Source organism: Pseudorca crassidens, chromosome 2 (assembly GCF_039906515.1).
Source record: "Pseudorca crassidens isolate mPseCra1 chromosome 2, mPseCra1.hap1, whole genome shotgun sequence".
NCBI lineage: Eukaryota > Metazoa > Chordata > Mammalia > Artiodactyla > Delphinidae > Pseudorca > Pseudorca crassidens.
In genome coordinates, this window is record NC_090297.1 from 9528354 (window position 1) to 9548223 (window position 19870).

At 39.6% G+C, this 19870-nt stretch overlaps 1 protein-coding gene across 4 annotated transcripts in view; it reads left to right on the top strand.

Annotated features, from left to right (window-relative positions):
* VPS13D (vacuolar protein sorting 13 homolog D) overlaps positions 1 to 19870 on the top strand; it is a 242401-nt gene that overhangs the window by 97158 nt on the left and 125373 nt on the right. For all 4 annotated transcript variants that reach the window (XM_067720898.1, XM_067720908.1, XM_067720916.1 and 1 more), the window contains 11 exons: positions 940 to 1075; positions 2180 to 2227; positions 3587 to 3737; positions 3828 to 4038; positions 6893 to 7140; positions 9033 to 9224; positions 9540 to 9666; positions 11363 to 11505; positions 14495 to 14625; positions 14861 to 15036; positions 19599 to 19722. In XM_067720898.1, coding sequence (XP_067576999.1) covers positions 940 to 1075; positions 2180 to 2227; positions 3587 to 3737; positions 3828 to 4038; positions 6893 to 7140; positions 9033 to 9224; positions 9540 to 9666; positions 11363 to 11505; positions 14495 to 14625; positions 14861 to 15036; positions 19599 to 19722 — 1687 coding nt within the window. The remainder of the gene's footprint in view (positions 1 to 939; positions 1076 to 2179; positions 2228 to 3586; positions 3738 to 3827; positions 4039 to 6892; positions 7141 to 9032; positions 9225 to 9539; positions 9667 to 11362; positions 11506 to 14494; positions 14626 to 14860; positions 15037 to 19598; positions 19723 to 19870) is intronic.

Sequence of the window (19870 nt, forward strand, 5' to 3'; positions counted from 1 at the left end):
GGATGAGTGGTGAGCATTTTTCTGTTCTACAAGGTTCCTGGAGAAGCTAAATTATAGAACTGTTCACTGTAGTTCTTAATAAGCACTGCTTCTGTTGTATCAGAAGGGGTTTGGCCTTTTTGTCATTTCTGTTTTAGTTTCTATGTTTTGTAACCCATTTCAAGTCCCACCTGCCTGCTTGAATTCATCGAAATGAATGCCTTCTCTGGTGTTTTCCCCTTTGGCATTCTGTCCCCCACACCCTGCCTTCCTCCCCACTTTCCTTCCTGTCAGCCTCAAATCCACTTCCCTATTTCAGGCTTCTGGCTTGAATTAGGCAAAATCTAAAAATAGAATTAAATGTGCAGTTTCCTCCTGTTCCTCCTGTCCTGCCCACTGCCTTCTACTGCAGTTTCAGCTGCGCACTTCAGTCTGGAAACTCTGCGGGCTCCGTCTCTCGTTACCGTGTCTGTAGTCTTGTAGGACCAAAGCCCAACGACTGAGTGTGGTTCTGAGAGAAGCAGGAGATTCCACAAAAGAACCAAGGAGAAAATGTCATTTTAGGCATTTCCAAGAGTATGGTTGTGTGATTAAATTGCTAGCACAGCATTTCTGCTACCCCACTGAACCACTTGTAGCTGATGTCATTTCATAAAGTTTGAGGTAGGGGTCGGTGGGGGACAGACCTGAGCTAGTTCACAGGATTCACGTGGTTTGTATAAAGGGAGGGCAGATGCCACTCTTGCTCAGGCTTTATAGATCTTGCAGCTTTGTTTTAAGTGTGAGACTCAGTTAAAATATCCTCTTGATTTCCCTTGCATTAGGTAATCACCGAAAGGTTTATTTAGACAACTGGGTTTTTATGTCATTATATAGTAAATCCGATTTCAGGCTCTGCTTCTACTTCTCTTCCCTGGATAGGATTGTGCTTAATGTCTTTTTCTGTGTTCTGCCTGACAGACACACCCATGACCTCCGGATCCATCAACTGCAAGTGAGAGTGAATGGCTGGGAGCAAGTGAGCCCAGTGTCAGTGGACAAAGTCGGGACCTTTTTCCGATACGCTGCGCCAGATAAGAATTCCTCTTCCTCTACGGTGCGCGGCTGTGGAAAGCGTGTTCAGTGGCAGGATTGTGGCCTAGCCACACCCCCTTAAAGCCAGGCCGTCAGACAGGCCTGTAGTAGCCTTGCTCTTGTGACATTTTCTTGTTCTTCATTTTTCCTAGCCCAGGAGGAATACCCAAGATTATTTGGGTCAGTCATAGGCATTGGTAATCACTATGTAGATAAGCCAGCCAATGGTTAGCTTTAGTAGAGAAACAAGATCTAAGATTGGCATGAACACATATTATCCAACCTGTGTAGATCCATTTTATACTCACCCGGGCCAACCGGCAATTTGCGAGTTTGCCAAACATATATTGGCTTTATTTCACATGTTGTTATGCTTCCTTTATACACTGTCTTCTTTACGCTTTTATAATGCTGCTCCTTGATCTTTCTAGCTCCGTGTCTCCAAATTCTCCTCTCCGGCATAAAGATAGATGTCCACTGTTGTTTATTTTCTGATCATGCATCCTCTCACACACCCTTGCCCTGATTTTACCCCAGCCTATAGTTCTAGGGGTTGGAGGGCCAGCCTTGGGGAATGTGGCATCCCTGACTAGAATGTGCAGGCAGAGGCTGACATCCTAGCTGATATGACCACCACGGGTGCTCTTGCCAGATACTCATGGGGTAACTGTGCTCAGTTTTGAGTAGCCAGTGATAAATAGGAAAGCACAGATTTGCAGAGATATTGTAGCCTTCCTCATGCTTGCTGCTTCATGAAATATATTCTTGGAGGACACTGTTCTTTTCATTGTTCTTCTCTTGTGCCCAAGTTTCTTAGAAAAAGAAACTTCCTTTCAAAGTAACTTTCTGCCTAAGTTCATGTCAGTAATAAAAGGACTAATTCCCCCCGGAGATACCTTTCTATTTATTGATGCATTCTGGAGAAATTTTGTATATCCTGAATGGTTGTAAAATGAATATTGCTGTTCCCATTTTTTCCAAGATGTTTTCTTTTCATAGTAGAACATACTTTACCTAAGAGTATTTATAAAACCACCTTTTCAAGCAACTTATATTGTCATTGAATTTAACGATGCCTGTTATCTTAGGTCTGTACTGAATCTCTGACTTTTGGAATCTTTCTTAGATTGGTAGCCCAAGCAGTAGGACAAATATTATCCATCCCCAGGTTTATGTGAGTATGATTTTCCTGTGTCACTGTGTTTACACACATAGTTCTTGATGACCACTGGACCTTTTTCCTTTTCTATTAATATTTCCTTCCTTTTACAAGAACTTGCAAGACAATGTTTTCACCTAACTTAGTATGTGAGACTAAATATTACAGGGAAGGAGAACAAAAGGCAAATGTTTTAGTCCAAGGTCTCCTTTTCTCTCCAAGTTAAATATAAATTAACCTTTGTATGGCTATACATATTTTATAGGTTTTGGCCCAAAGGTCATGAAAATAACTAAGAATGAAAAATAGATTTTTTTCTTCCCTCATCTGATTTTTGAAACATCACCACAGGATGACATTAAAATGCTTTTTTGAGGTTTTTGCTTATAATTTCTTTTCCCTGCGGCTAGTAAGTTTTAAAATGTGAAATTTCAGATAAGCATAGAGGCAACAAGATCAAGATTTAAAACAACTGTTATTGGGCCTTGGCTCTCCTGGGGCTTTACTGGGCTGGGTCACTGGAAGCTTTGGTGATGATTGTGTCCCTCTAATAACACCCTAGAAGACTGTACTTTGCCTTTTCATTAGGACTTTCTAGAAAGTTTGGTTCAAAACATGGAGCTTGTCATTTGATTGTTTATTAGGTTGGTTTTCACATACTGTTTGCTTTAATGAAAACAACTGGCAGTATGGGAAGCCTGGATGTCGTGTCATTTGTTTCTCCCATCAACAAGCACTATCAGTATGTTCTGGATACACAGAATAATAGCTTTAGAAACCTTCTCTTTGGTATGCCTAATGTGGAATTTTATACTTAAAAAAATTGCTAAATTCCTGGCACATGGTAGCAGTACAGAGTGTGTTTTGAGTATGTGAATGAACATATGCAAAAAGAAAGTAGTGGCTGCATCCAACCAAGACCATAAATAAATGATTTCCCTCCATTATCTTGAGTTTCTTGGTGTTCAGAAAAAGAGTGATTACTGAACAGAACTTAGAAAATTATTGTGAAGAAGAAGTTTGTTTTTAAAGTTCTTTGATATACAAATGTTGGTTTTTTTATAGGCATGTCAACAAATAGTGTATGGGCATATCGAGTAAATTTTATGACATTTAGAAAAAAAAGTTATTTTTCCTGTGAAAGGTGTACTAGTACAAACAACTCTTCAGAATTGGCTGTTACTGTAGTGAGTATTAAGAGGGTATTCACTCCTATTAAAGTGGAGTGGTTTTAGGGCTTAATGACTCATTTCACTGAAGAGCTATAGTAATAATAAGATGCTTTAGATGTAGGCATTCTGGTCGGTATTATTGTATTCTGTATGTTTTTCAAAAGCACAGCTAAACTCTTTATTACTTTTCTCTTTTTCACAGTTCTCTTCACTCCCACCTGTCCGGGTCGTCTTTGCAGTGACCATGGAAGGCAGTGCTCGGAAAGTGATCACTGTCCGATCAGCCCTCATTGTGAAGAACAGACTTGAGACGCCAATGGAACTAAGACTGGACAGCCCATCAGCTCCAGACAGTAAGTTTTGACATTGTCCTTCTTTTACCCTAGATGGACTTTGGGGTGGGCAACCACTCCTGAAACTGCTAACCCGTGTTTCTGTGGCAGAGCCCGTGGTCCTTCCCGCCATCATGCCAGGTGATTCATTTGCCGTGCCTTTACACCTCACTTCTTGGCGGCTGCAGGCCCGGCCCAAAGGACTGGGTGTGTTTTTCTGTAAGGCTCCTATTCACTGGACCAATGTAGTGAAGACTACAGAGGTTAGTAGCAGCAAACGAGAGTGCCACTCTATGGATGCGGAAAAAAGCCGTTTCTTCAGGTATGTGTGGCACAGCAGTGACATGTATATTTTACCATTTTTTCTTCATTCTTTCTCTAAGGACCCTTAGTGATTCAGTTGTGCTTATTTAAAGCCCTAAAGTTCTTACTCCTTAAGTTCTTTTATTCCCTAAGTGTTAGGTTCGTACGAATTCATGGGTTAACCGTGGGCGGGAGCGTGGCAGTTACTTATCTAATATTTATGGAAGAAACAATCACAAACCCATTACTCACACATATACGATTAGAAACTGGTGTGTCTGCATCAGCATAAAGAGAAGACATGTAGGGAGGGAAGAAAAAACAATGACCAGTTCCCATTCCTAAATTGGGAAGCAAAATCCTGGGGTTGGGAGTTTTTCAAATGACTCAAAGGAATTTGGGTGAAGGTTCATGCACCTAGTGCTGACTTTTCATGGGGACTCTGACAAAATTATATTGTCATTTAGACTCCTGTCTCCTCTTCTGAAGAGTGCAAGTAATATGTTACTAAATTCATATGTTAGAAAAAATACTGGATTGCTATTGTTAGATCCTTCTAAACTTAGACTTTAAACCTATTTAGATTAGAGATGATCAGCTTTAGTTTCCTTTATAGCAAAAACAGGCATACACTTAGTTAAACTTACAGAGGAGTAGAAGAAGACTGTAAATAATTTCACTGTACCCTTTATTGAGATTTGCCAGTTGTTGAGAGACTAAAGGGAGAAACAGATAAATACACAGACAAAATCGGTGACTTTAACACTTCCCTGTCAGTAATTTATAAAACAAACCAACAAAAACAATAAACACATAAGCGGATTTGAACAATGCTGTCAACCAGCTTGTCACAGTGGGCATTTATAAAGCACTGTAACCAACAATTCCAGATTGCACATTCATTTCAAGTATGTGTGGAACATTCATCAGGAGAGACCATCTACTGGGCCATAAGATCAATAAATATTAAAGAATTGAAACCCTACACAATGTATTTCATCATTATAATAGTATTAAACTGGAAACCAAAACAATAAGATGCTTACAAAACCCCCAAATACTTGAAAATTAAACAATACATTTCTAAACAACCCATGGTCAAAAAGACATCACAAAGGAAATATTTCAAAGTGAATAATAATAAAAACTGGACATATTAAAATGTAGGAGTTGCAGCAAAAGCAGTTCTAAAGGGAAATGTATAGCTTTTAATGCTCGCATTAGAAAATAAGGAAGATGTAAAATCACTGATGTAAACTTCTACCTTAAGGTAGAAGAATAAATTAAACACATAGAAACAGGAAGAGAGAAAGAAAGTAAGTATGGAAATCGATGAAGTAGAAAACAAACAGTAGGAAAAATCGACAATGTCAAAACTGGCTTTTTGAAAGGATTCATAAACTTGATAAACCTCTAATAAGACCAATCATGATGAAAAGCGAGAAGACACAAATTAGCGTATAAGGAATGAAAAATGGAGAATTATTATAGATCCTGCAGATATTAAAAGGATTAAAAGGAGAGGTATGAACAATTTTATACAAATAAATTCCACACTGGAATGACAAATTTCTTGAAAAACACAGATTACCAAAAGTAATACAAAGAAGAAACAAAAAATCCAAATGGCCCAATATCTATTAAAGAAATTTAATTTATAATAAAATACCTTTACTCAAAGAACATTCTAGGACCATATAACTTCATTAGTGAATTCTACCAGATGTTTAAGGAGAAAATCATACCAGCTTTTTGCAGACGCTTTCAGAAAGTAGGGGAGGAGGGAATAGTTCTGACTCATTTTATGAGGCCAGCATATCCCTGATACCAAAACTGATACAATTATTATCAAAAAAAGAAAGCTACAAACCAGTATTCCCCCATGAAGAGATGCAAAAATTCTTGACAAAATACTACCAAATAGCTTCCAGCAAGTGTGGTTTATCCCAGTTAAGATTAGCTTAACATTTGAAAATTGATAAATTTTTTTTAAAAGAAGCATGAGACCTAATAAATTTATCAAGATTTTAGGGTTCAAGATCAACCTATAGAAATCAATAATTATATGCTATCTTCTAGCCATGAACAATTGAAAAATGTGATTTAAAAACACCGTTTACAATACCACCAAAAAAAATTTAATTATTCAGGAATCAGTCTAAGGAATGATGTACCAGTCTTTTACCCTAAAAATTACAAAACGTTGCTGAGTGATATTAAAGAAAATCTAATAACTAAGTGGAAAGATATAACCACGTTCACAGATTGGAAGACTCACGTATTGTTAGGATTTCCATTCTCGCTAAATTGATCTGCAGATACCACCCAATTGGTTATCAACAGGATAATGAATTTTTAAAAAATGGTATATTCACACATTGCCATATGAAATACTGATGCATACAACAGCATGGCTGAATGTTGTTGAAACTTAATGTTATGCAAAAAAAAAAACCCAGACCCAAAGAGTTGTACATATTGTATCATTCCATTTATATGCAGTTCAAGAACAGCCACAACTAATTTATAATGATAAATCAGAAAGTGGTTGCTTGAATGATGGGAGAGGATATTGATTGGAAAGGGATATGAGGGAACTTTCTGGAGTGAGAGAAATATTCTGTAATTGGTTTTGGGTTATGGTTGTAGAGGTGTCTATAATTGTCAAAATTCATCAGACAGAACATTTAAAATCTGTACGTTTTATTGTCATTTGGTTATGCCTTAGTGAATGTGTTTGGATTGAAAACTGCAAATATCTTACTAAATTATTGTGCCATTTTAATGTAATCCTGTCTCATACTTAGCTAAGGAGAAAAAAATTCAAGCTCTTCATTCAAGCTGATGACTTTTACACCATTTTGTCGTCCTAGGTTTTGTGTGGCCATAAAGAAAGAGAATTATCCAGATTACATGCCCTCCAACATATTTTCTGACAGTGCAAAACAGATTTTCAGACAGCCTGGGCATACCATATATCTCCTGCCGACAGTGGTAATCTGCAACTTGCTACCTTGTGAACTTGATTTTTATGTTAAAGGAATGCCCATTAATGGGACACTGAAACCTGGCAAGGAGGTGGCTCTCCACACAGCTGATACCTCCCAAAACATTGAACTGGGTAAGGATTTAGTCAAATAATTATCTGTAATAATTCTGTGAACGTGTCAGTGGATATTTTATGACTATTTGGGAAAGTTTTAGAGAAATTGTAGCACATATAATACCTCAATAAGCCAGCTCAAAGGATTTATGCAGTTAAAAAAAGAAAAGCAAAACTTCTAATGTAGAAAATCATCGAAACAAAAAACCCGAACAAAACTAAAAGATTTACAGAGCAAGCACTCAACACAGCCTTTTTTTTTTTTTAAATAAATTTATTTATTTATATTTTTGGCTGCGTTGGGTCTTCGCTGCTGTGCACACGGGCTTTCTCTAGTTATGGCGATCGGGGGCCACTCCTCATTGCGGTGCGTGGGCTTCTCATTGCGGTGGCCTCTTCCTGCGGCAGAGCACAGGATCTAGGTACGCAGCCTTCAGTAGCTGTGGCATGAGAGCTCAGTAGTTGTGGCTTGTGGGCTCCAGAGCGCAGGCTCAGCAGTTGTGGTGCACAGGCCCAGTTGCTCCATGGCATGTGGGATCCTCTTGGTCGAGGGCTCAAACTCTTGTCCCCTGCATTGGCAGGCGGATTCTTAACCACTGCGCCACCAGGGAAGCCCCAACACAGCCTTTTTTCTTAATGTTGCTCACTGGATGTGTGAGTAAAGGAAGTCATTTCATCTTTTCAAACGGTGCTTTTTACCAGCTGCAGAATGAGCAAAATCATATGTCTCTTCTCTTTTCACGAAAGGGAAAAACGTTAGGTAAGCATGTACTGTGTACTTCAGGCAGTATGTCAAATACCTTCATATACTTGATCTTATATAATCCTTACAGCAATAGTTATTTGTCCCATTTTACTGACAAAGACATTGAGGTTTGGAATAGTTAATGTATCAAGTAATTTCATTTGTAGGGATGAATGAAGTCAAGGGAGGGGGGTCATTATCATATTTGTAGCACATGTAGCAACAAGGTACTTCTGGATTTGGGACAGGAAGTAAGTTTTCTTTAAGGCTGTTGTAGACATGTTGAAATAATAAGGACTTAGATATTTACCTTTTCACAGTTTTGTGATTCCATAACATCATCTCATTTGATCTTCACAACAATGGATGTTTCAGGCAGAGGGACAACTGTTTTCCCCATTTTACTGATGAGGATCCTGAAACTCACTGAACTTCAGCAATGTGTCCCCCAGTGATAAGCTTACATTTTTGAATATGTAAATCCTTGAGCTTAATTTAGAAAAGAAAACAGTGCAATTCTGGTTGTCTGTTTTAAAGAAAATAGGTCTTTGTCCTGACATTTATTATTTCTTCAACAAATATTTGTTGAGTCCCTGTATGGAATGGGAATGTCCTGCCCCCACCCCCCTCATCACTGCATGCACACCAAGCACTCCTCATCTTCACACTCATGCTCCCTGTGGATCGTCACTTTTAATAAGAAGCCCGAGCAGTAGATACTGTTATTATCCCCATTTGGCAGATGGACACTGAGGTTAAATGGCTTGCCACACATCATGCAGCTGTGAGGACAGACTGGGAATTTGAAGCCAGGCAGGGAGGCTGCAGAAAACCTTAACTCTTACTCTCTACTTGCCTTTACTGGGTTTCAGGCACCCAGCTGAAGGCCTGAGGTATAGTAAACTCTTAATACCAGAGCTGTTATTGATAACCTTTGGGTACTTTCATTCTTCGAATTATTATGCAGTTCAGACTCCCTAGTGTGACTTCTAGACCGTATTTATTCTCATCCCAGCTAAAGGAAGATGGCCATTCTAATGAGATTTTTGCCTGTTGAATACGTGGTTATTGATTTTTCCAGAGCAATCCAATTCAGTTTGGCTGTGGACTGTTTTGACAAACTAAAGTGAGAACTCTGAAAGACAATAGCTTGTATCTTCTTTAGGGGTGTCATTGGAAAATTTTCCACTCTGTAAAGAATTGCTTATTCCATCTGGAACCCAAAACTATATGGTAAGAATGAGGCTCTATGACATCAACCGGCGGCAGCTGAACCTCACTATCCGGATCGTGTGTCGAGCAGAAGGATCTTTAAAGATCTTCATTTCGGCTCCGTATTGGTTGATTAACAAAACAGGTATGTACAGAGGATGCTCAAGTAGGCCTTTGGAGTTGGTCGTGGGAATTCAGATTTATCTGCTCAGCTAACTAAATGGAGCCAATGCAAACAGATTACCTCAGCAGTATAAGCTGCTAAACTTACTTTCCTGTTTCCATAAGAAGTGCTTAATCATGGTCAAGACTGGCCTTTTGGACAACGACTGAGCAAGCCCACCAAATAAATTCAGTTTTCACCATTTTCCCCCTTGGTGATTTTTTTCCTTTTATTATTTGTATGTGTCCTGGGTACACCGGCTGGGACTGATATAAACTTTCCCCCTCCTTCCTAAAGGGCTCCCGCTGATCTTCAGACAGGACAATGCAAGAATGGATGCTGCAGGCCAGTTTGAAGAGCATGAGCTGGCCCGGAGCCTGAGCCCTCTCTTGTTCTGCTACGCTGACAAAGAGCAGCCAAGCCTGTGAGTGCAGTCATCTACGGGAAGGGGAAGTAAGCTCCCAGGGAAGGGAGAAATTAGCAAAGGCTCTAGTAGATCCGTGTAAGTGGAAATATACTCTAGATAACAGTCCTGACTTGGCAGGGGAACAGGACCACGACTTAATGGGATTTTTTCAGATCTAATTTCTGTGTTACTCGATATTGAAAATAAACCATTTGGTTGGTTTATAATGAAAGCCAGTTTTATTTTCCGTGTATTGAAGTAGTTCTATTCATAACTCTGCTGATGGAGAGAGACCCACACGTTCTCTTCTCTGCACGGTCTCTCTCCCCTGGAAGCTCTCAGAGCAGGCAGAGGAGCTGACTTCAGAGGGGAGATGGATGGCCCTTTGGTAGAGCCTCCACCCTATTAATCTAGTCCAGGTCCTTTTTTGTAAGGTTTTGAAATCCATCTCTTTTTCTGTTGAAATAAAATGTGCCATTTCAAGATCTCAAAGCACTCGTTGCATGTAGAGCATTAATTCACGTTTGTTCTTGGTTTTGGCATTCTTCTTTTTACAGGGGTCTTCTGATTTATAGCCTTAATCCAAAAATACTTAAGTGTATCTGATACTGCTAATACTCCATACCCCATTATCTGTAGAAATGTGCTGCAGACTTACAGGAGGGCTTAAGGAGTAGTACTTGCCAGTGGATACAGATGCATCTACCAGGGAGGGCTGGACTCTGGGCTGCTGCTGGAGTCTGGAGAGGATTGACCAGGGTGCTGGCCACAAATAGCCACTTGACGTGGTCAGCATCCAGGACTTGACGTTTGAAACACAGTTTGTTTTGTGTACGGAATTCACAGTCCCCAAAGCATTTCCACATAGACTATCTCATTTGATTCTCCCAACATTTCAGTAGATTAGGCAGCACAGGGAATCTTGTTTTGGTTTTTTTTGTGTGTTTTTTTTGTGTGTGTGGTACGTGGGCCTCTCACTGCTGTGGCCTCTCCCGTTGCGGAGCACAGGCCCAGCGGCCATGGCTCACGGGCCCAGCCGGTCCGCAGCATGTGGGATCTTCCTGGACTGAGGCACAAACCCGTGTCCCCTGCATCGGCAGGCGGACTCTCAACCACTGCGCCACCAGGGAAGCCCCTTGTTTCGTTTTTACATGAGGAAACTGAGGCTCAGAAAGAGTTACCCACCCAAGGTTACATTGCTTGTTAGTGGTAGAGCTGGAACACACATTCAGGAATTATGTTTCCAGGATCCGTGACAGGACGCTGACCAACTAAATGGTGCTTTGCTGTTACAATAGTACCAGGCCCTTGAAAGAGTGTACCACTAGCTGCATCTTCTGTATATACTTCTCTCATATGTTCAGGGTATTTCGGAGTCAGGAAAATATCAGTTTGCTTTGAATCTTTGTTTTTCAGATACCGTAGCATTTTCCTCCTGTCTTATGCTCACAGAATCATAATGTTTTCTCCTAAAGCATTTAGTTGTGGAGGTCAGTACATTTTTACACATTATTGAACTGTGGCTACCTCTAAGATAGAGTTTTGACCACTGATTAATTGCCTTTCTGTGTTTGGGAATCACATGAGAATGTGGAAGAGTCAGTATTGGAGTTCTAATTTTGGCTGATAGCCACAGCAGTGCTTCCTGATTAGAACAGGTAGATAAGACTTTCTTATGGACGAATGTATACATCTTTGCTTTTCTGCTCCACAGCTGCACGATGAGAATCGGAAGGGGGATTCATCCTGAAGGCATGCCGGGCTGGTGTCAGGGCTTCTCACTGGATGGTGGTAGTGGTGTCCGAGCTTTGAGAGTCATCCAGCAAGGAAACCGCCCAGGGCTGATCTATAACATTGGTGGGTTATATTTGGGGCAGTGGGAGAATCGGAACCATGGGCCGATGACTTCAGGCTTGGAGGGTTAAGTCGGCCATACATTTTGGCTTCGCTGCAAGTGCTGATTTTCTCATTTGGCATTGGGTCAGGTATCTGTTCTCTGAATTCTAGATTGATATCAACACAGATCTATTCTCCTAGGGATCTGAGGAGCCACCTGAACACTGCCCTTTTGAGGTCTGAGGCTCTGTTTAATTTCAGACTCACCTGTGTCAGGAGAGTATCAGTTTGGCTTGAATCCTTGTTTTTCATGGGAATAATAGGAACACTTAGAATGCTTTTTATCCTCCAAGCATTTCCCACGCATTCATTAAAACTTGCAAACCCTAAGAGGGTAAGAAGCATTGTTCTACTTGAAACTGAAGCAGAGAGAGGTTAAGTGACTTGTCCAGATAAAGGGGAAGTCTGTTAGAAGTAGGATTACAACTGGGGTGTCCACATTTGAGGCAAAAAATATAATAAAATGCACTTGGTGGTTATGGTAATTAGAAGGCCCTAACTAGCTTAGCTTCTGGACGTGGCGGGGTGGTGAGGGACGGGGAGGATGCTGTACCTGTATGCCTCGTGGCCACCTGGAACACGCAGATTTTCCAAAGGGTTAAGACAAACTTGATTTAAATGTGTCTCAGGTTTAAAATGTTAGCAGCGCATCTTTCCTTTCATATATAATTTCCAAGGATCTCAAAGCACTGTTGAGTATTGAATGTTGGGAAACCATTTAACTCTCTGGGAAGGTGGAAATGTTCTATTTTGTACTGTCCAATCAGGAGGCACTAGCCACGCGTGGCTGCTGAGCACTTGAGAGTACCTTGCTAAAAACTGGTGAGCGTGACGAAGAAATTGAATTTCTCATTTCATTTTAGTTAGTGTAAGTGATCTTGTATGACTAGTGGCTACTGTTTTGGACAGTGTCAATGTAAAGAGTCGTGTTATAAAAGGAAAAATTGAGATGGTATCATTTAGCTGTTTACCTTGAATCCCATGGAGTCAGTGATATGTTTAAGTGTTTGAAGGTTTATTAGTAGAAGACTCTCTTCCAAGTAGAGTTAGCTTTTTGTTTTTTAAAACGTGAATTTGCATGTATGCTCCCTTGACATGGAAGCTGTCTACTTTAAAGTTGACATTAAGACTTTTAATAGAAGAAATCAAGTGTATCTGATCCTCCAGCTGAGGATAATTTTCTTTACTTTTTCCTCACATTTTTTTGCTCCACCCCTTGAATAGGTAAAGGCTGCTTCATACAGAGTTTCAGTGATTTTGTTTCTGTGATTTGCTCAGTCTTTCAGCTATTTTTGAGACTTAAATTAAAGGAACACCAGTACAAGTGAATTAGGGAGTTAACAGATCAGAATATTTATAATTGGAATTACGTTGGAACATCCAGGACACCTAGTTGTCATATCCTAAGGTCTCTTCTCTTTTTATGGTCTCTTGATACTTGTTGACTATTGGTAGGGTCCTTGTATATGTCCCATCACGATGTGAGCAAGGACTCCTGAGGCAGGCTGCCTGGGTTTAAATCCATCTATGCCACCCACTGGCTGCGTGACCCAGGGCAAGTTACCCAGCTTTCCCTGCCTTAGTTTCTTCATCTGCAAAAATGAAGGAATGAAAATACCTAACTGATAAGAGGTTGTTATGAGAATTAAATGTTGAGCCTTTGGTGGAGGGTGTAGCATGTATTAAGAATTCAATAACTGTTATTATTTTTATTATTTTTACCGTAAACATTTTTATCATTTTATAACCAGTGCTCAGCCCAGTGCCTTGAATATAGTTGCTTTATTCATTGTCTGAATGAATTAATTAATTCATCCACTGAGTTTTGTATTTTTAAAAGTTGTTAGCAGAGTTTCTAAGAATATAGTGCTATTTCATTTTTCTTTCTTTTTTTGGAACCTGGTGTTTTGAGATTTCCTTTTGATTGACTATGTCTTTTTTTCCTTGGTATGTGTTTTGTTTGCCTTTTTTTTTTCCAGTACCTAGTAGGTACTGAAAACATTTATTTTATGAAGGAATAAATTCTATAGCATCTAGCATTATGTTTGAGCTGGCTTCTTGGGCAGTGGGCTTAAAGAAAATACTGGAAGAGTCAGCTGAGTTCAGGGCAGTTGCAGAAGCTAGTTAAGTAATATGAAATTTCTACAATATGCTGTAAAAGGGGCAAGTTCTCTAGGAGGAAATTTTGTGTCCCATGTGTAAGCAGAAATGTATCACATAAACTGTCTTAGTTGGTTTTTTTTATAAATTTATTTATTTAATTTATTTATTTTTGGCTGTGTTGGGTCTTCATCGCTGCGCACGGGCTTTCTCTAGTTGTGGTGAACAGGGGCTACTCTTCGTTGCGGCAGGCAGGCTTCTCATTGCAGTGGCTTTTCTTGTTGCAGAGCACGGGCTGTAGGCGTGCAGGCTTCAGTAGTTGCGGCATGTGGGCTCAGTAGTTGTAGCTCGCAGGCTCTAGAGCACAGGCTCAGTAGTTGTGGCTCGCAGGCTCTAGAGCACAGGCTCAGTAGTTGTGGCGCCCGGGCTTAGTTGCTCTGCGGCATGTGGGATCTTCGCGGACCAGGGCTTGAACGTGTGTCCCCTGCATTGGCAGGCGGATTCTTAGCCACTGTGCCACCAGGGAAGTCCCTGTCTTAGTTTTATAAATGGAAACCAAACTGAACACCTGTGTGTTTTAGTTGTTGTTATAGTTGTACACACCTTATGAAGAAGCTAGGAATTATGGGAACGTTGATGTTGCCATGGAGACTTTTTAAGGCCTAAATGGGAATAAAGTATAATACTTTGAGTGCTGTTGCTGTTTTCATTCCATTCTTAGGAGCCTTGACAGATTCTCTGGGAGCTACAATTGTTTTTTCAGTGAAATTGTGAAGGCTATTTAATTTTTTTAGACCACAAATTTTTTTCCTTCTGATTAACTCATGGAACTGGTTCTTGTTATTTGTAGGTATTGATGTCAAGAAAGGCCGAGGCCGATATATCGACACCTGTATGGTAATCTTCGCTCCCCGTTACCTGTTAGATAATAAATCATCTCACAAGCTTGCATTTGCACAGAGGGAATTTGCCAGGGGACAGGTAAGCAGCTTGCTTTTGAAGATTAACTAGTATTTATTTAATAGCACAGTGAGTTTTAATGTCAGGGCTTATCTCCCCATCAACACTAAGTTTTTTGATGTGAATAATCATTTTGTGCCTTTGGTATCCTAAATAGCTCCTGGTAGAGGGCAAGGCTCAGAGCAGATAGATACTCAGTAAGCATTTACGTCTTGACTTGGCTTTTGACTAAAGCCAATGATCCTGTGTGTTTTAGGGAATAGCCAATCCTGAAGGTTACATTTCCACCCTTCCTGGTTCCAGTGTGGTGTTCCACTGGCCTCGGAATGACTACGATCAGCTGTTATGTGTCCGATTGATGGATGTTCCCAATTGTATTTGGTCTGGAGGCTTTGAAGTCAACAAGAATAATTCCTTCCATATCAACATGAGGTAAGTTCAGAGACTATATTTAGACAAAAAGTAGCCTCAATTGAGGTGCAGTAATGTAAATAGTAAGCTATAAATACCATATAAATTTCAGCTATTTATAAAGCTGTAAATAGTAATAAATAATAAGACTACTCTTCATGAAATGCACACATATGTTTCTGGCTCAAAGGTCATAAAACTGCAAAGACCAGGCAAGGAGGAGTGAACATTTTGATGCAGTGAGTTAAAGGGAACATTGACAGTTTTGACCATTGTGCACTTGCTGTCGTCTGAGGTCACATGTTCAGGGGGTAGTACTGATCTCACTGTTACCCACAACTCTGTCAGCATTTAGATGGCAGCTTTGATTATAAATGTTTTTGTCTATTCTTGCACATTGTACAAACTCTTCTCTCATTTGATGCGGTTTCAGTAAATCACCTGGCCTTCTTTGCCCAACCCAGTGACCCTCAGGTCCTTGTTAAGAAAACTCAACAAAATTCAGCCTCAAGTAGTACAGGATGACTGCTTTCTTTTTCTGCTTTCATCCATTGCTTAAAAAAAAAAATGTATTAAACTTTAAAAATTGTGGTAAAATACACATACCATATGAGAAAGATAGCATGAAGACCCAGAGATTATTTTGTGGGCCTCAGGCACATAACATAAAATTTACTATCTTCACCATTTTTAACTTCACTAGTGTTAAGTACATTTATGTTGTGCAAACAATCTCCTAAACTCTTTTCCTCTTGCAAAATGGAAACTCTGTACCCATTAAACAACTGCTCCTCTTTTTCCCTTTCTTAACCCCTGGCAACCGCTGTTTTCCTTTTCATATGAATTTGACTACTCTAGGTATCTCAGATAAGTGAAATCATACAATATTTGTCTTTTTATGAGTGGCTTATTTCACTTAGCATAATGTTCTCAAGGTTCGTCCATGTTGAACTTCCTTTTTTTTTTTTGGTGATAGTTTATTACATTTTATTTCACTCTAGTGCAGTGAAATTATATATATTCAAGTATAGTTGATTTACAATGTTGTGTTAATTTCTGCTGTACAGCATGGTGATTCAGTTACACGTATATATATATTCTCTTTCATATTCTTTTCCATTATGGTTTATCACAGGATATTGAATATAGTTCCCTGTGCTATATAGTAGGACCATTTTTACATTCACCATTTACATTTCACCATTTTACATTCCTGCCAGTAGCACACAAGGGTTCCAATTTCTCCATATCCTCACCAACACTTGTTATTTTTTGCCCTTCTGATAGTAATGGGTGTGAGGTGGTATCTCATGGTTTTGATTCTCATTTCCCTAATGATTAGTGATGTTGAACTTCTTTTCATGTGCTCGTTGGACGTTTGTACATCTTTTTGGGAGACATGTCTATTCAACTCCTTTGTCCATTTTCGAATTATTTTTGTTGTTGTTGAGTTGTAGGAGTCCTTTATATATTCTGAATACTAACCCCTTATGAGATACATAATTTGCATATATTTTCTCCCGTTCTATACGTTGCCTTTTCACTCTGTTGATTGTGTTCTGTGATTTACAGTTTTTAATTTCGATGTAGTCCTACTTACCTATTTTAACTTTTGTTGCCTGTGTGCTTTTGGTGTCGTATCCAAGAAATCATTGCCAAATCCAGTGTTATGAAGCTTTCCCCGCTGTGTTTTCTTCTGAGAATTTTATAGTTTTAGCTCTTACATGTAGATCTTTGATCCATTTTGAGTTAATGTTTCTATTTAGTGTAAGGTGAGGGTCCAACTTCATTCTTTTGTTTGTGGATATCCAGTTTTCCCAACACCATTTGTTGCAAAGACTTTCCTTTCCCCATGGTATGGTGTTGACACCCTTGTCAAAACTTGGTTGACGCTATATGTGAGGGTTTATTTCTGCGCTCTCTATTCTATTCATTCATATTCTATCTTTATGCCAATATCACACATTTTTTTAAATTACAGTAGTTTTGTAATAAGTTTTGAAGTTAGGAAGTGTGAGATTTCCATCTTTGTTCTTTTTCAAGACTATTTTAGCTATTTGGAGTCCCTTGAGATTCCATCTGAATTTTACTATTTCTGGGGGAAAAAAAAACACTTGGAATTTTGATGGGGGTTGTATTAGATCTGTAGATCCACTTTGGGTAGCATTGACATCTTGACAATACTAAGTCTTCTAATCCATGAACATGGGACGACTTTCTATTTATTTCTGTCCTCTTTAATTTTTTTCATCAAATGCTTTTTGAAGCTAAAGACACTGAAATCAGTGCTATTTCAACACATTTAGAAGCAATATTTAATCATTTATACCTTATGGTTAGTTCTTTATGGAGAACACTATTGCAAGGGAACAGAAAAATGGCTAATTTAATAATAGATGATCCAAAATAGTATTTATATTTGACTAAAAAAATGCATTATCTGAGGTTTTTCTTTGTTTCTGTTTTTGTTGATGATGTGCCTTTCTTAATTATCCTTTGCCCTGGCCCCCCCTTATTAGAGTTAATTGCTTCTGGCATAGTGGTTTTCCAGCTATGTTCCTAGGGGCCATTGGGGTCTAAGGAGGTGACTTTACAGGTCAAGGGAGCAAAGTGGGCAGGACTCCAATGCCCTCATCCCTACTTCAACCAGAACTCCTATCTGGTAGTATCATATGTTCCCCACAACAGCGGTCCCCAACCTTTTTGGCACCAGGGACCAGTTTCGTCAAAGACAGTTTTTCCACGGACGGTGGGGTGGGGGGATGGTTCAGGTGGTAATGCAAGTGATGGGGAGCGGCAGATGAAGCCTTGCTCGCTTGCCCACCGCTCACCTCCTGCCGTGTGGCCCCGTCCACCGAGGACCAGGGGTTGGGGACCCCTGTCCCACAAGATTTCGTGGTGGGGGCGGGCAGGGGAAGGTGAGGAATTCTGCAGCTGAAACCACCATTGGTTTATATACTGCCTTGGTGGAGGCAGCCCAGATCAGTTGCGTGGTGTGAAGCCAATTCAGAATTAAACAAAAAGTTACTCATTGTTACTTCAAAAAAGAAGAAAAGGAAGTAAAAGGTGTGGAGGGTGGGCAGAAGGATGGCTTGTGTACCTTTGTTAATCCTTTTGAAATAGTTTCAGTGTGTGGCCCTAAACTACTGAGCAGGGACCTGAGCCAGCTGTTTCCTTCCTTTACTTTCCCCACATTTTCATTTTGAAACAGTTTAAACCCACAGAAAACTTACAAGAGTAGTACAAAGGCACCCCTCTTTTACCTAGATTTCCTACATTTCAACATTTGGTCTGTTCTTGTTCTCTCTCCACACTTGCACACATACATTTTTTTTTCCCAAACCATTTGAAAGTAATGTGAAGTCATCATGATACTTCATAAAAACTTTATTACCTATCATTACACACTGAAGAAATTGAATATTGATTATGTTTTTAAATAAATAGTTCTCTAAAATGTCCTTCATAGCAACCTTCCTCCCCAGATCTAGGACCCAGTGAAGGATCATGCATTTTATTTGGCTGGTATATCTCATCTCCTTTAATCTAGAATAGTCATAGTCTCACTTTTCCCTTTTTGTCTTTATTGACGTTGACATTTTTGGAGTCCAAGCCGGTGCCTGGTAGAATGTTTTATTTTCTGGATTTTTCTGATGGTTTTTTATATATAAATTTGGGCCAAAAAAGAAAAATTTGGGCCATCCATTTTTGGTAAGAATACTACTTCTGCGGTGGTACGTGTTTCCCACTGCATCACATCCGGAGGCCTGTGACGTCTGTTGGTCCTGTTATTAATGTTGCTAAATTCGATCATCATTTGGTTTAGCTGGTGTCCACCAGGTCTCTGTATTGTGAAGTTACCTTTTCTTCTTTGTAAACAGGACTAGTCCATTGGGGGGATAATTTGAGACTGTGTGTCTGTTCTGTTTCCCCAAAACCTTTCACTCAATGGCTTGATGGTTCTTACCTGAATCAGTTATTACATTGGTGGTTGCAAAATGGTGATTTTCTGGTTCTCTCATTTCTTCTACATTTATTAACTGATATTCTTCCCTAAGGAAGAGCTTTCTTTCCATTCTCTCCAGTGGTTTATCTGTATTTAAGTACACACACACACACACACACACACACACACACACAACACCCACGTAAATTATGATCACATACTGGTACCTCCATTCCACAGGATTCTTCCTCACCTTCCCTCATCCTACAGTGCAAACCCTGTTTATCAATAACATCAATATATTAGTTTGAACCATGTGAAATTCCTCTTTTCTAGGTCAAAAGTAGTCTAATATTAACAATTTTATGTAGTTCAACCAATATTTACTCATTTGCTGCACTGATGCTAGACCCAAAACAAACCCTAAGTAAAATTTGTAGATCTCATACAGTTACGGCGTGCTGTTCAAAGTTGCTTGAATGAATTCTTTTTTACTGTGTGATTATACTGTCAATTTCTACTTTTTTTAATGTGATCAGAGAGCGCACGGTGGTGATCATGAGAAGTATGAGGAGAATGTGAACTGGAGCTTGTTCCCTCCATTTTATGCAGCCTCTTTTGTTTCCTTTTGCTGCAGAGACACTCTGGGAAAATGCTTCTTCCTGCGTGTGGAAATTACTCTTCGAGGAGCTACCTATAGGATCTCCTTTAGTGATACAGATCAGTTACCCCCTCCTTTCCGAATTGACAACTTTTCTAAGGTACCAAGGGGAGTTGAGAGCCAGTTTGGCTGTTTCATATGCGGGAAAGTGGAATATATACTGCCCTTAAGATAATGATGAATGAAGTACATTTTAAACTTGGGTTCAAAAGAAGCCATACAGGATCTTAGAAATCTTACCATTGGGA